Source organism: Eubalaena glacialis, chromosome 16 (genome assembly GCF_028564815.1).
Source record: "Eubalaena glacialis isolate mEubGla1 chromosome 16, mEubGla1.1.hap2.+ XY, whole genome shotgun sequence".
NCBI lineage: Eukaryota > Metazoa > Chordata > Mammalia > Artiodactyla > Balaenidae > Eubalaena > Eubalaena glacialis.
The window spans coordinates 74522005-74539406 of record NC_083731.1 but is presented as its reverse complement, the minus strand read 5'-3'; the positions used below and the strand labels follow the sequence as shown (position 1 = coordinate 74539406).

The 17402-nt window shown below is 38.7% G+C and overlaps 1 protein-coding gene across 1 annotated transcript in view; it reads left to right on the top strand.

Annotated features, from left to right (window-relative positions):
* The window catches only part of NEK5 (NIMA related kinase 5), a 70487-nt gene extending 58435 nt beyond the window's left edge, over positions 1 to 12052 (top strand). Inside the window, exons 22-24 of the mRNA XM_061170633.1 lie at positions 3024 to 3122; positions 5508 to 5619; positions 11815 to 12052. Coding sequence (XP_061026616.1) covers positions 3024 to 3122; positions 5508 to 5619; positions 11815 to 11953 — 350 coding nt within the window. The 3' untranslated portion in view covers positions 11954 to 12052. The remainder of the gene's footprint in view (positions 1 to 3023; positions 3123 to 5507; positions 5620 to 11814) is intronic.
* The last annotated feature ends 5350 nt before the right edge of the window (positions 12053 to 17402 follow it).

The window sequence follows — 17402 nt, the reverse complement described above, 5'->3', positions numbered from 1 at the left end:
TGTCCAGCACTGTAGCTTGCTGGTCGTTGAGTGAAGCTGGGTCTTGATGTTGAGATGGAGATCTGTGAGAGATTTTCGCCGTTTGGTATTACGTGGAGCTGGGAGGTCTCTTGTGGACCAGTGTCCTGAAGTTGGCTCTCCCACCTCAGAGGCACAGCCCTGATGCCTGGCTGGAGCACCAAGAGCCTTTCATCCACACGGCTCAGAATAAAAGGGAGAAAAAAATGGAAAGAAAGAAAAAAAGAGGATAAAATAAAATAAAATAAAGCAATTATAATAAAAAATAAGAAAAAAATTATTAAGAGTAAATTTATTAAGAAAAAAAATTTTTTTTTAATTTTTAAAAATAGATTTATTAATTTTTTATACTAAAAATAAGAAAAAAATTATTTAGAAAAAATTTATTAAGAAAAAAAATTTTTTAATTTTTTAAAATAAAAAATATGAAAAAACTTATTAAAAATTTTTTTAAAAATAGAAAATAAGGAAAAAATTATTAAGAAAACATTTATTAGGGAAAAGAAAAAAGAAAAAAAAAAATTTTTAAGCCAAAAAAAAAAAAAAAAAAACGGACGGACCTAACCCTAGGACTAACGGTGAGAGCAAAGCTATACAGACAAAATCTCACCCAGAAGCATACACATCTACACTGACAAAAAAAAGGAGAAGCGGAAAAGTTAATATATCCTGCTCCCAAAGTCCATCTCCTAAATTTGGGATGATTCGTTGTCTATTCAGGTATTCAACAGATGCAGGCACATCAAGTTGTTTGTGGAGCTTTAATCCGCTGCTTCTGAGGCTGCTGGGAGAGATTTCCCTTTCTCTTCTTTGTTCGTACAGCTCCCGGGGTTCAGCTTTGGATTTGGACCCGCCTCTGCATGTAGGTCCCCTGAGGGCGTCTGTTCCCCGCCCAGACAGAACGGGGTTAAAGGAGCAGCTGATTCGGGGGCTCCGGCTCAGTCAGGCCGGGGGGAGGGAGCGGTACGGAGGAGGCGGGGCGAGCCTGCGGCGGCAGAAGCCGGCGTGACGTTGCAGCAGCCTGAGGCGCGCCGTGCGCTCTCCCGGGGAAGTTGTCCCCGGATTACGGGAGCCTGGCCGTGGCGGGCTGCACAGGCTCCCGGGAGGGGCGGTGTGGAGAATGACCCGTGCTCGCCCACAGGCTGTTTGGTGGCGGCAGCAGCAGCCTTAGCGTCTCATGCCCGTCTCTGGGGTCCGCGCTGATAGCCGCGGCTCGCGCCCGTCTCCGGAGTTCGTTTAAGTGGCGCTCCGAATCCCCTCTCCCTGCGCGCCGTGAAACAAAGAGGCAAGAAAAAGTCTCCTGCCTCTTCGGCAGCTGCAGACTTCCTCTCGTGCACCCTCCCGGCCAGTCGTGGTGCGCTAGACCCTTCAGGCTGTGTTCCCGCAGCCAACCCCAGTCCTCTCCCTGGGATCCGACCGAAGCCCGCGCCTCAGCTCCCAGCCCCCGCCCACCCCGGCGGGTGAGCAGACAAGCCTCTCGGGCTGGTGAGTGCTGCTTGGCGCCGAGCCTCTGTGCGGGAATCTCTCCGTTTTTCCCTCTGCGTCCCTGTTGCTGTGGGATCCGCGCTGATAGCCGCGGCTCGCGCCCGTCTCTGGAGCTCGTTTAGGCGGCGCTCTGAATCCCCTCTCCTTGCGCGCCGCGAAACAAAGAGGCAAGAAAAATTCTCTTGCCTCTTTGGCAGCTGCAGTCTTTTTCCCGGACTCCCTCCCGGCTAGCACCGAAGCCCGAGCCCCAGCTCCCAGGCCCCGCCCGCCCCGGCGGCTGAGCAGACAAGCCTCTCGGGCTGGTGAGTGCTGGTCGGCACCGCTCCTCTGTGCGGGAATCTCCGCTTTGCCCTCCGCACCACTGTGGCTGCGCTCTCCTCCGTGGCTCCGAAGCTTCCCCCCTCTGCTACCCGCAGTCTCTGCCCACGAAGGGGCTTCCTAGTGTGTGGAAACCTTTCCTCCTTCACAGCTCCCTCCCACTGGTGCAGGTCTCGTCCCTATTCTTTTGTCTCTGTTATTTCTTTTTTCTTTTGCCCTACCCAAGTACGTGGGGATTTTCTTGCCTTTTGGGAGGTCTGACGTCTTCTGCCAGCGTTCAGTGGGTGTTCTGTAGGAGCAGTTCCACGTGTAGATGTATTTCTCATGTATCTGTGGGGAGGAAGGTGATCTCTGCGTCTTACTCTTCCGCCATCTTGCCCCTCCCTCCTATTTTTCTAGTGTAAGTTTTCAGGCCACATAGTTGCCTTGGTAACATCATAGTTGCACATCCTGATAACAGCTGATTTACATTTCTGTAGTTAGCCTTTCATTCTTTCTTCTATCCTGTTAAACAAAAATAAGAGCCTCCCAAAATTGTCTTCTTAAGACAGGAAAATAAAAACTGTCAGATTCCCACACCAGGAGGAATACTCTGGCTTGCTTTTAATTAGCCAGACTACCTCATAGATGAGATATATCAATCTATTTCATTTATTTAATGCACTTTAGGAAGTAATATGGGCTATGATTTGGGATGAAATATGTTGATTTAAATAGGTAAATGTAAGTGTGGTGAGATTTCTACTTGTGTGTACATGAGTAGTCATGTAACAGTTTACCAATTTAAAAAAAAAAAAAAAAGCCACACTTTGCTCTTAATTCCACCTTTGGAGGAAAGTTCCTATTTTTAATCCCACTTGCTAATAGAGGGTAGGGATTTTTTTTTTCCTGGAGACTAAAGTGAAATACTCTTTAGACACCTAGGAACCAGATGGTTGTACAGTTTGTGTGGGAAAGGTATGTTATGGTAGATTACAAACATGAGCACTGTCCTTCACTCTTCCCTGTATCCATGCCCTTTGCAGTATGACTTTGCAGCTCCTCCATCATTAAATGTTTTTCTTCCCCTCTTCCCTTGAGTCTTGACTGGCCTTGTGCTTTGCTTAGGCCAGTAGAATGCAGCGGAAGTGATGGTGTGGCAAATCTGAGTATTTAAGGAGCTTCTGCTCTTTCTTTTGGAATCCTGTCCATCTCTCAACTAGCTCCAGTTGCCCTGCTGGAAAATGAGGGACCGTGTGGAACAGAGAGACAAGCCATTCCAAGTGGAGCCATGCTAGACCAGCCAACCTCCAGGTGGCCAGGCAAGTGACTGCAGATGCCATGAGGGGCCCAGCTGAGACTGGAAGAGCCGACCAGCTGAGCCCAGCCCAAATCGCCCAACTGCAGAATTGTGACCTATATAAATGGTTACTGTTTTAAGCCACTAAGTTATGTGGTGGTTTATTATTCTGGAAAGCTAACTATTGTAGACATACTTAGCAAAATTCCTAAAGTGGTAGTTGAAAGTAGGCTAGCTCTACATAATTTTAAAGCCAACTTAAGAAACCAGCATTTTTAATTTTCTGTGAATTCTTTTAGTTCTTTTGTGGATTCTTTTAAGAAAATCTGTCTCAACAATGTTCTTGATTGCACCAAGGTTGAAATTTTGTAGGGAAAAAACCAGACATCATTGACAAGCATATGAAAAGATGCTCAACATCATTAATCATCAGTAAATTTAAATCAAAACCACAAAGAGCTATCATCTCACATTCATTCGATGGCCACCATAAAGAAAAAACAAAAAACAAAAAAGCCCAGAAAATAACAAGTATGTGGAATAATTGGAACCCTTATGCACCACTGGTAGAATTGTAAAATAGTGCAGCCATTATGGAAAATGGTATGGCAGTTCCTTAAAAAATTTAAAATAGAACTACCTGATCCAGCAATCCCTCTTCTGGGTATATATACAAAAAAATTGAAAACAAGATCTCAAAGAGATGTTTTTGCACACCCATGTTCAATGTACCATTATTCACAATAGCTAAGATGTGGAAGCAACCTAAATGTTCATCAGTGGATGAATGGATAAAGAAAATGTGGTATATACATACAATAGATTATTATTCAGTGTTAAAAAAAGAAAGAAATCCTGTCACAAGCTACAACATGGATTAACCTTGAGGACATTATGCTAAGTGAAATAAGCCAGTCTTGAAAGATAAATACTGCAAGATTCCACTTAGGTGAGGTAATTACAGGAGTCAAATTCTTAGAAAGTATAATGGTGATTTCCAGGGGCTGGGGGGAGGGGGATATAGGGAGTTGTTTTTCAATGGGAGTAGAGTTTCAGTCATGCAGGATGAAAAAGTTCTAGAGAGCTGCTGTACAACAATGTGCATATAGTTAACAATACTGTACTGTACACTTGGAAATTGTTAAGAGGGTAAATTTATGTTATTTTTTCTTTTACCACAAACAAACAAAAAATCTCAGACATCATTTACTCAAAAAGTAATTCAGAATTCCTTGATTGTCTCATGAATTGTTTTATTATGGCCTCTTTGAATTGGGATCCAAAAAAATTTGATTGATATGTTAAAAAAATAACAATTCAGAGGAGTAATACTGTGAATGTGAGGAATTTTAGTTATACCTTATCCAATTTTTTTCACTTATATTTTCACTTTTATGAATATACAAGAGTGATATAAGATTAAAAATGTATGCTTAGGGAGGACTAAAAGAGTTCTTATAGTAATTTATATTTATAAAATATAAATTCTAAGGGCTAAGAAAACATTGTGCCATTTTATTGGGAACATTTTCTTTGCTATTGGTGTATAAAATATGTGCATCTCATAATCATTGGAATCTTAGAGTTGTTGAGGGGATGCTACTTTCTATAAAGAAATTAAGTATTGTACTATCTTCATTCTGATTTTTTTCCCAAGAGAAAAAAAGTACATTTTTAAAAAAAATTTTAATTTTTAGAAGTCTGGCTTACCTCATTCTTTTTTTAATGTTTGCAAAGTATTTAATAGTGTGTGGGCTTTATTTGAAATCACAAGAGTCAAGATTTTTTTTTTTTTTGGCTGTGCCGTGGGGCTTGCAGGGTCTTAGTTCCCCAACCAAGGATGTTATTGAACCCACACCCTTGGCAGTGAAGGCACGGAGTCCTAACCACTGGACCGCCAGGGAATTCCCAAAAAGTACATTTTAAATAACAACAATTAATTCACCCCCTCACCTCCTTCCTCCCCTCAGCAAAAAAGATAAAGTTGTGGGTGTGTGCTTTGGGTTTTCTTTGCAGACATCAGTGATTAACCATAACCATAAACTGAATACTGTGTATAAAAACAGCAAAGAATAAGGGTAGTCCAATAATGTTGGAAAGTCTTAAGTTTTTACAAGATTTTCTTAAATTTTCTATACAATCAAAGCATCTACTCCCAAAGTGGGATTATTTTGTCTCTTCATCTCTGATCCTTATTCCTCTTACTTCTTTCTCTTGTGTTGCCTACTACCTTCAGTACAATGCGGAATAGTTGGTGTCAGTTGTCACCTGTCTATTCTCTGTTTTAATGGAAATTATTCAAAGGTTTTACCATTGTGGTTGATGTTCAATATAGGATTTTTGGTATATGTCCCTCTCAAGATGTATAGGCTGGGATGCTTTAAACTCTCTTTCTGTCATTTAACAGTGGGACCATTAAAACAATGGCTTCCTAAAGAAGATGAGGGGAAGGTAGAAGTGGCCTCTGACATCGAAGTAGATGAAGAACAACCAGAACCAAGATCTGATGATGATGATACGTAAGTAGGTCATACCTAGATGCCTAAATGAAGCACGGGATATAGTAAAAATGGTAAAAAGTTAAAATGCTGTTGTTGAGGCATAGAATATAGCCTCAAAGACCCAGCTAAGGAGACCAAGTTTTCCTATATACATGGGTTTGTCTCTGGGTTCTCCATTCTTTTCCAATGGCTTTGCTTTCCCTTTCTGCATCAGTGATATTCTGTCAGTTACTATGGCTTTATTGTACCTTTTGATATCTGGTATGGCTAGTCCTCACAGCTTCCTCTAGTCTCCATATCATTTTCTTCAAAATTATCTTTGCTGTTGCTTTTTACTCAACGTATACATCCTTGCATTCTCTTGTAAAGTGTCATGAAAAACTTTGTTGGGATTTTGATGAGAATGAGATTACATTTGTTGATTAATTTATGGGAATTCACATCTTTGTGATTATAAGTCTTAACATCCATGAATATAGAATAGCTCTCCATCTATTTATGCCTTTTAAAATATTCTTCAGTATTTTTGTAGTTTTCTTCATGATATAGATACCACTTAACTTTTTTGTTGCTGTTGCCATTATTAATGGGGTCATTTTTCTCCTACTACATTTTGGCTACCGCTAGTGTATGGAACACTATTGATGTTGTATCCTGTAACCTCACTGAACTCTCTTATTAGTTCTAAAATTTGGAGTCCTTTGAAGTTTAAAATTTTTATTATAATTTACTTTTAAAATAGGTAATATATTCACATGGTTCCAAATTCAAAAGGTACATTCTTTTCATAGTCTTTCTGCTATCTCATTACCTCTGCCACACAATTCCCCTCCCCAGAGTCAACCAATCCAATCTGCTTCTTGTGCATACTTCTCCTGAGAAATTCCATTAAAATGTAAGCAAATCTGTATATCTTGGTATGTGTGTATTCCTTTTCTTTTTTATGGAAACAGTTTCATAATGTAGATACTATCTCACAACTTCCTTTTATCACTTAACAGTGTATCTTGAGTACCTATCATAATATACAAACAGTAGTATATAGAGAGTTTAAATTCCCAGAACAGCAAAGTGTTGTGTCAAAGAGTATGTACGTTTGTAATTGGATAGTGTCAAATTGCCCTTCACAGAGGTTACACCTATGAACACTTCCACTGACAGGGTATGGAAGTGCCTGTTTCCTTGTACATTTCCTTGCTCAGTGTGTTACCAAACTTAGATCATTGCACAGTTGATAGATTTTAAAATGACATTTCAGGTTTGTTTTAATTAGCATTTCTTTTATGAGTAAGGTTGCCTTTCCATATGCTTAAGATCGATCTTTATTTCCTCCTTTGGGAATCAGTTTTATTTATAGCCTTAGTCATTTAAAAAATTTAGGCTATTAACATTGTGTTGATTTGGGGAACTTTTTGTACTTTAGGGAAATTAGTCTTTTAGCTGTAATATATTTCAAGAATATTTTCCCCAGTTTTTTGTTTGCTTTTTGATTGTATTTATAGTGACTTGTGCCATGAGGAAATTTCTTACTTTTGTCTACTTAGATTTATCAATTATTTAATAAAAAAATGACACCAGAATTTTTTTAGTACTTTTATGATTTAATTTTCTATTTAAATATTTTGTTCATCTTGAATTTTACTTGTACTGCAAAGTGTGGCTCCAACTTAATTTTTTCCCCAAATAACTCCTTACTTATTCCAACACCATTTATTGAAAATCTTTATTTTTGATACCAATTTGAAGTGCCACTTTTATGATATACAACATTTTTAGGTGTATTTGTATCCAATTCCTATTCTTTCTAGTCTAATTATTGTATTATAAACATGTTTATAATATGTTTTATCGTTTGGGGGGGCTTTCCTTTTTCATAATTTTCCTGTCTAGTCTTACTTGTTTGTTTTTCCATGGGAACATTAGAATCAACCTGTCTAGCAAATAAAGGAGGGAGGGAGGGAGGAAGGAGGGAGGGATGGAAGAAGGAAGGAAGGAAGGGAGGGAGGGAGGGAGGAAGGAAGGGAGGGGAGAATTTTCTCAGCCTTCTTCCTTTTTCTCCTGGTCTCTGTTATTGCTGATGCGAAATCTGCTATCATCTAATTGTTTTTCCTTTATAGATGTGCTAACTCTCTCCCTAGTACTTTCATAACTTACTTTTTCTTCTTTCATTCTTATGTTTTGCTATGATATCTCTAAGTCTGGATTTATCTTTTATCCTCCTTGGTTCACCTTCTTCTGAGAACTCATGACTTTCTTTAGTTCTGGAAATTTTTTACCTATTATTTCTCCAAATATCGCTTTTCTTATTCCATTTTGGCTCTCCAATTAGATAGATTCTAGAGCTTCTCAATCTGTCCCCAATAACACCTAGTTGTACTTTCATATTTTTTAAAAAATATTTATTTATTTAGGCTGCGCCGGTTCTTAATTGTGGCATGCAGACTCTTAGTTGTGGCATGCATGCAGGATCTAGTTCCCCGACCCCTGGACCCCCTGCCTTGGGAGCGTGGAGTCTTGCCCACTGAACCACCAGGGAAGTCCCCTTTCATATTTTTTATTCTTTGTTTCAATCTAGGTGAATTCTTGAATACTGTTTTCCAATTCTCTCTGGGTATCATCTATTAGGTTTTTAACTTAAATGATTACATATTTCCTAATATTTATAATTATTTGTTCTTATATTTATATGTTCTTGTTTCATTCTTGCATAATTGTTTCCCATAATTTAAAAACATTTTAAAATGGATGTTGTGCTTTAATTTCTCTTGTTGAGCATACTTACTTTAAGGGCTTTATCAAAATCCTCTGTCGATGCCAATTATAAACAATCTATAATAAAGAATAGAAGAGAGTTTTATTCAAGCAAAACTGAGAACTATAGACCAGGAGTGTAGACTCCACCACGGAAGAAGAAAGCCCTCTGGAGAAGCATGGTTTTCAGTACAGTTTTATATCTTGTCAGAACAAAGAACAAACATCAAACATGACAGGGGTACATTCCTTCAAGGTTTCAAAAGAGACAGATTAGCACATACACAGCGAGTCAGCATGACCTTGGTGTCTGGGAAGGGACGCTCATCTTTGAAGGAGTATTAGCATTGGTGTCATAGGAACAGGGATCATTTATTCCTGTCTTCAGAGTGGACACTCTTTTTTTTTAAATTTATTTTTGGCTGCATTGGGTCTTTGTTGCTGCGCGCGGGTTTTCTCTAGTTGCGGTGAGCGGGGGGCTACTCTTCGTTGTGGTGCGCGGGCTTCTCACTGCGGTGGCTTCTCTTGTTGCGGAGCACGGGCTCTAGGCGCGCGGGCTTCAGTAGTTGTGGCTCCCGGGTTCTAGAGGACAGGCTCAGTAGTTGTGGCGCACGGGCTTAGTTGCTTCACGGCATGTGGGATCTTCCTGGACCAGGGCTCGAACCTGTGTCCCCTGCATTGGCAGGCAGATTCTTAACCTCTGTGCCACCAGGGAAGCTCCCAGAGTGGACACTCTTTAATGGTTAAAGCAGATGTACAAGTGTGTTTGGCCATAAGGCAGGCTGTTCCAGGTCACATAAAGTATAGGCCAAATCATGTATAAGCCAGAATGACTTCCCCATACCCCAATATGTGAAAATTTCTTCCAATGCCTCCATAAAAATAATTTCATCTCGAGTTAGTTCATGGTCCAACTTAAAAAAAAAAAATCTGTTGCCCACCTTTCTTACCATTAGATTTATTCTTGTGTTTTGGAATTTTAGTTTGCAGGCTCATTTTGTTTTGGAGGTTCTTTTGTATTTTGTGGGGTTTTTTGGTTTTGTTTTTAAAATTTTCTTCCCTCCTTTCCTATCTCTTGGCATCTCCTACATTATCTGACAGGTTTTTGCTTTCTTCATTGGGTTCCCCTCCATTCTTCCTAAATGGAACCCTTGAAGAGCTGCTGTTCAGTGCAAGGGTGGTCTAGGAAGAAAGCTCAGCAATGTGGCTTGTCTGTCTTGCCTCAATCTCTGGGAGAAAAATACTTCCTGAGAAATTTACAACCATGGATTTGCCTTCACTCAGATTTGAAGTTTGAATTTACAATACTTGGATGGTCTAGAAACATGTACATTGAGAAATTAACATTAAAGTTAGCAGTAAGAGATTGTAATACTCTGGGATCTCTAGAAGAAATACATATAAAACACTGGAGAGATATAGCCTCAATCCAGGTTACAGTGAATTTCTCACTAAAGCACTGCTGAAGATGAGCTCACAATTAAAGATTAAATCCACTATGAGAGACAGCAAACACAACAAATAGCTAAATTAGGTCATAAACAACTTCAGATAATATTATGAGTATTTAATATTTGTATAATAATTACTATTGTATATTTAAAATTATTTAATTAAAATAAGCAAGCATGAGAAAAAAGGTCTATCAAAAAAGAACAGGAAGATTTGATAATCAACCCATAGAACTTCTGAATGTGAAAAAAATCTTCCAATAGAAATTAAAATTCAGCAGTTTAAAAACAGAATAGATAGAGTTAATGAAGGAATTAGTAACTAGAAGATAGATGTGAGGGGAAAAATATGATCGAAAATGTGAAAGAAGTGTTAAGAGGCATGAAGGTGCAATGTATATCTAAAAGGAATTCTAGAAGAAGAGAATAAGTGAAAAGCAATATTCAAAGCAATTATAGCTGTGAACTTTTTGTAATTATTGAAAGCCACGAATCATGGTATCTGGGAAATAAAAGAATAATCAAGCAGGATCAATGAAAAGAAATTCACACGGACATATTATTAAGTTGTAGAGGAATGGAGACAAAGGCAAGATTTTGTGTAAGCACATACCTGAGTAATGGCAGCTTAACACATGGGAGCTGTAATTACTGGTCCACCCCGAATTGATGATCTCCAATTTTAGGGGAGTCCTCTGTGATACCTAGCAATCCTATGCCTGGTCAGCTTCCCTCCAAACCCTCAGTCGTGCACACTCATCCCCATCCACCTTGCTCTCATCACGTGCCCTGCCTTCTACTTCACAGAGGGGGTGTTTTGTAGGTGGAATTACCGCTATTGTGTAGATCCATGAATTTTTTACACATGCGTCCTTGACTCCTTCTCCCTCCCTATCTTCCTTCTCAGAGGAAAGCAGTCTCCTTTCCTGTTGAAAGCGCCTCCTTACACAGGTGCTCTAAGTCCCAGCCTTTCCTCAGTGACCATGTTGCTATCAATTAATCTACCTTTCTCCTGTATTTTCAACGTCCATTACTTACTTCCTCTCAGCTTATAAACATGCCCAAATCTCTCCCATCTTGAAAAACACCAAAAAGAACCATTGCCCTTATGTTCTTGAGATAATACTGTCCTTTCAGAGCAGGGCTCCCCTCAGAGGAGTTTTAGCTCCTTGTCATCACTTTTTTAAACTTCCCATTGCTTTCTTGATCCACTATATGATGGCTCCGGCTGCAGACAACTCTGAAATATTCCTGCAGAGGTCATCTATTACCTTGAAATTGCCAAGTCCGATGATCATTTCTCAGTCCTCATCTTATGTGACTGCTCCCTCTCTCTGGAAATTCTGTGCTCCCTTGGCTTCCATGACAAACACTCTTGGTTCCTACCAGCTCCTCCTAGGTTTCTTTCCTTTGCCCCTTAAATATCCGTGATCTTTGAGATAGTTTTCTTGGTCTCTTCCCTTCTTCTTTTCTAAAAGCATCAGTGTTGCAGCCTTAGACACAATTTCAATTCCTGGTCCTACTAATTAAGAGCTGTGAGATCTTGGGCACTTTTTTTAAACCTCTCTGAGCCCAGCTTCTTTATAAATCGATGATGATAATGTCCACCTCAAGTGTTGTTATTAGTAGATGAAATATAGTATGTGTAAAGTGCTCCAGGGCAGTGACTGGCACATAGGAAGGGCTCAATATATGGCAGCCGTTTTATTATTTTTCTCTTTTTTTCTCTTCCCTCCTCTTCTTTTAAACTAAGAGTAGATGGATATTAATAAATATAATAAAGGTTATTGAACACAAATCCAGCTAAACAGAATACTGATTCTCCCAACATTGGTTGTTTATCATCCTTAGAGAAACCAGACTGATATGATAAACAATTTATTACCTGGGTGAAAAAGCAACTTTCAAACTGGTCAAGTAGGGGTGGGACATGAGAAGGGACACTAATTTTCACACGTATTCATTCGTGTTTTGATATCCCAAAGTTGATTTTTACTGCTTATTATTTCAGAAATTTTGAAGAATCTGAAGATGAGTTGAGAAATGAAGTAGTAGAATCCCTGGAAAAACTCTCTACTTCCAAAGAGGCAGAAAAAAGGGAAGAGGTTTCCAGTTCCTCTAAGGACGCTGAAAAGAAAGAGAGGGGATAGGCATACAGAAATATGCAGAATTAAATGAAGGTTTGGAGAGTATTTTTACTCCATCTGATGACAAAATTTGTATTGTTGATGAAGACCCAGGAACATCAACCACCAGTCAAAATATACAAGTGTGATTATTGAACTTTTTCTTAAGTAACAAGTTAGTATCTATTACAGCATCTCTTCGGGAACAGTCATAAATATACATTTATTGTAAGGGTTTTCAAGTAATCCCAAGGCTTTATTAGTTTTCTTCTCAATTTAGACAACAGGACTAACTTCTGAATGTAGAAATTAATATTTTTACGCTAAGAAATCTTTCAGATAATATATGTGGTTGGCAGAGTAATGTGGCTCCCCTCACCCCACAGGCACCCAAAGATGTGAATATATTTTTACCTGGCAGAGGGGAATTAAGGTTGCAGATGGAATTAAGGTTGCTAATCAGCTGACCTTAAAATAGGGAGGTTATCTTGGATTATTCAGGTGGGCTCAATGTAAGCACAAGAGTCTTTGAAAGTGGAGGAGGGAGGGAAAGAAGAGAACCAGAGAGGTGGCAGCTGAGAGGGATTCAGCTTGATGCTGCTGCCTTTGAAGATGGAGGAAGGGGCCACAAGCCAAGGAACGCAGGCAGCCTCTAGAAGCTGGGAAAGGCAGGGAAACGGATTCACCCCTAAGGCCTGCTGAAGGAATGCAGCTCTGCCAACGCCCTGGTTTTAGCCTAGTGAAATCCACTTTAGATTTCTGACCTATGGAACTGTAAGATAATAAATTTTTGTTGTTTTAACTAAGTTTGTGGTCATTTGTAATTAGTGATAGAAAACTAATATACAAACTCATTAATTTAAAATAATGAATCTGTCGTTTTATAAAACCATGACTTTGAAATTTCTTAAGGTATACTGAACATGCTTTTCTGAAGCTGATGTTGACACTTACAGGAGTAAGGTAATTGAGCAAGGAGAGGAACAAGGCATGTCAATTATGTACCAAATAATTTATTGTTTCATTGAATTATTTTCTAATAGTTTCAAATGTATAGATTATAAACTTCTGGAAGGCAGTGACTATATCTGGTCTTTGTTTCTTATGATGATCTTTTTATATATAGTGCTTAGCACCATGCTAGAAATGTTTCTTAATTGAGTAAGTAAATACTAATACAATTTCCTCATTAAGACTGTAAGCTCTTTGAGGCAGGAAACTAGACTTAAACTTTTTGTATTAATTATAACAATCCCAGTGTTGAACATGTGCCTGGAGCTTAGCAGATATTTGTTGATTTGTTGTACCTGCTGTTATGAAGGACAAGAGTGGTTATATCTAAGTGGTAGAATTCGGCCTGAAATATCTGGTCTATAATGAAAATAGAACTAAATTGGCACATTGATGCATTGCTGAACCAAGTAAACAAAGATGAGGAGTGGTTGGTCAAATTATTCCTAAGGTCTGCTTAGCATTTACATTTGGTATAATATTAAATGTGGGGAATGTAAGTATCAAGATTTCCCTAACTGGGATGTGTCCAGTCTTTTCTATCTTTATTTTCCTGGTGATGTCTGAGGGGCTGTTCTTCCAACTTGGTGTACAGAGTACATTCTACTCTTTTAGGGCTCAGTATGGTCACATCATGAGGCTAAGAATATTTAACAATTTCTCACCATTATGTTAGTTTCAAACTAGGTAACTCATGACCCTGAGGGATTGAAGCATCTTTAATTCTACAGCTCTTTTAGTGGTCAGTATATACATGTTTAATTTACTTTCAGGACATTATCTGGTTCAGACACTGAATCTGCTGGTATCATCTTCATTCTAAACAGTACCTGAAAGCATGGAAAATGAAACATGGTTCCTGAAAAATCCCAAAGATCAATTAATTATATACAGGGAAAAAAAAAAAAAGAAAAGAAATGTTTAAGGTCAGTGTTTGTTTGTTTGTTTAAGAATAAACATAGTAGGGGCTTCCCTGGTGGCGCAGTGGTTGAGAGTCCGCCTGCCAATGCAGGGGACACGGGTTCGATCCCTGGTCCAGGAGGATCCCACATGCCGCAGAGCAGCTGGGCCCGTGTGCCGCAGCTGCTGAGCCTGCGCTCTGGAGCCTGCAAGCCACGACTGCTGAAGCTCGCATGCCTGGAGCCCGTGCTGCGCAACAGGAGAAGCCACCGCAATGAGAAGCCCGTGTACCGCAACGAAGAGTAGCCCCTGCTTGCTGCAACTAGACAAAGCCCACGCACAGCAACAAAGACCCAACTCAGCTAAAAATAAATAAATAAAGCCAAAAAAAAAAAAAAAGAATAAACATATCAGTTTGCTCCAATAACAAGATGCTTGGCTAAAATCTCCTTTAGGTAACAGCCACCCACTCTTATCATTCATTCTAAGATTTTGAGTTCTTTGCTGTAAATTAGGAAGTATTCAATGTGACAAGCATGCGTATCTGCAAGGTTTTTCAACCTGCTCCAGCCCAATTCACCTTACCTATCTTACACACACCGTTACCTTAATCATGTTCTTGAGGCCCAGTTCTGATTGCTTTACTCTGGTTTTAGGCTTGGCTACATCTGTTAAATTCAAACTATTGATCAGACCTGCATATGTCTTTAGAATAAATTTTGTTAGAAAAATCATGCGTTTTGGTAATTATGTATGATATCTATCAACTTGATCATTCTTTAAATAGTACCAAGAAGTGTTATCAACCCTTAACCTCCCTTCTAAGTGTCTTGTAACAGTTCTGCATGATCCAAGTGAGCACATAGCACTAGGGTATTGGAACTGATGCTTCTCCGAAGCCAAGGGTGGCCTTAATTAGGGTGGGGAAAGAGGAATAGTGGGTGAGGTAGGGCAAATCACATGGGCATAATTTGATTCTAGTAATTTGCACAGCTTCTTGTTGTGGTTTAATGGAAGTAACTTTTTTTTTTTTTTAACTTTTATTGGAGTATAGTTGATTTACAATGTTGTGTTAGTTTCTGCTGTACAGCAAAGTGAATCAGTTATACATATACATATATCCACTCTTTTTTAGATTCTTTTCCCATACAGGTCACTACAGAGTATTGAGTATATGCGAGTTCCTTGTGCTATACAGTAGGTTCTTATTAGTTATCTATTTTATATATAGTAGTGTGGGAAGTAACTTTTTCATTGTACCCACTGACACATTTAGCAGACACACCTTCACTTATTTATTCATATCATAGTTCTGGAGTCTAGGGTACATTTACATAATTAAATACACAAATATTCTGAAAGCACTGATAATCACACTGGCCCCTAGCTCACAATTTTGTCTGGAATATGACTTTGTAAAATATCCTGAAAATTATTAAAGTGTATGAAGCTCTGTAGTATTTTATATGCCTGAAATATTCATTTAAAAAAATCTATTAAACCTGACAACCTATTCTTGGGTACAAGAGGCAAAACAGTTTTGTTTTGCCTTTAAAAAACTTTTTTTCTTTCTTTAAAAAAAATTCTTGGCATGTGGAGCTTGGGAATATTAGCAGTAGATGATAATAAATAATTCAGAATTGGGAGACTACATGAGGGGTATAAAGGCACTGTACTGGGAAAAGTATCTAAGATAATAAAACCACTTCTTTAGATCTTATTTAGATATAGACTTTGTACCTATTAAATCTAAATTGTATTTAGATACAAATAATTACTATACAAAGAACATGTAACATGTAGTTTGTTATGCACAACTGGAAATAAGAATGTGAATCACCACTGCTGTAGGTTCAAAACAGCATGTTTGGACCACTCAAAAGCAGCATCTTAAAGGAATTAATAGCCACTCAATTTCTCCAGGCAGACAGTAGCTGACATATTGCTTTGACATTCTTCATGGTATCAAGTATTCAGAAACAAACATTTAACACCGCATTAGGAACACTGAAAGGAAACATATATGCAAATTTTCTAATGATAGGTTTGTGATAAATGAAAATCATTTTGAAGAAATTAGCTTAAAAAATGTTTTGTGGAATTTCAGAATCCTTTCTTCCTTTCCAATATCCTCTACTTTTGCTCTGTCCATTTCAATTTCTTTATCTTCAGTCCCATGATTTTCTTTGGGTAGATGGGTAGGCTGAGTGGGCAATGGTAATGAATCTTACCTCAAAGACTAGCTATAAGATAAGGAAAAGCACCGGGCTGGGGGTCAGGACCCCCGGGTGGTAATCCTGATTTTGCCATTAAATAACTTTGTGATACTGACAGAATCAAAGTTCTTTAAATTGTTCCTGTCTGTAAAGTTGAAAATAAGAGAAAATTGGACTAGAGAATTTGTAGGGCTCCTTCCAACTCCAATTTCCACCAGTTTTTCTTTTCTAAATTGAATACTCTCCAACACAAAGCTACTCTGGTGTGTCAGAACATCCTGGGACTTTGTTTTGGTGCTTTTTGATCTGATGACAGAAGATGGCCTGCAGCCAAATCAATAATGTAACTGGAAGCAGATAACGAAGCTGGTTGGATTGATGAATGGACGAGAGGAGACTGGAAAGGAAAAATGTACCTCTTTCACATGCCCCTAACACAAAGGTGTATCAGACTGTGGAGGAGGTCAATTTACTGAACTAGAAGGAACTGATTATGTATGCAGAAAATGCCAAAAGTTATAGTCTCAACAGCCATATCTGCATATATATATATTCACTTTTCCATGCTAGTTATTCAGGATAGGAGTCCTGTTAAATTATACTGATTCCTAGTTACTGGCTTAGTAACAAGAATCTACATAGGATCGTAATGCATTGATAAAGATAGGATTCTAGAAGACATTTACTATATATTGTTACCTTTAAAGTAACTTTTATAATTTTCAAAGTACTTTCACATACTTTCTGTGTTCCCTGTTTTCATTACAACTATGAAAGGCAGTGAGGACAGCCATTACCATCTCCAGGTTACAGAGAAAGAAGCTGACACTCAGAAAGATTAGGGAACAGCTCTAGTGTCAAAAGGTCAGATGTTTGTAAATGTTGAAGCTGAGGTCAGGTCCAGCTTTTCCACCTGCTAGTCCAGTGCTCTTTTCAAAATGCCACCTCACTATCTTACAATGCATGATGCTGATTACAGAGACCATGCGGATGGATCCAAATATTATATCTTCAATATCAGAAAAACAACTTACCGTGATGTTCTGACTCAGACCTCTTGAATGACTTCAAAAAGCTGACTTACAGCCTCTGGGACATGAAAATGTTAAGGGATAATGAGAGGTCCATAAAAATGTACTGATAGCACTAAACATAAAACTATTTTCACAAATACCTAGTTAATGGATAGGATTACTGGCAGTACCCTGGTCTCTACATGCCCACGCACACACATAGAGCAATCACAGTGAGCCTGTCTTTTGACTACATGCTTTTAGAACATGATTAAGTCTGCTTAAAGTTTTTGTTCTTTTAAGAGGATCATTAGATAGATTCAAAAATTTTAT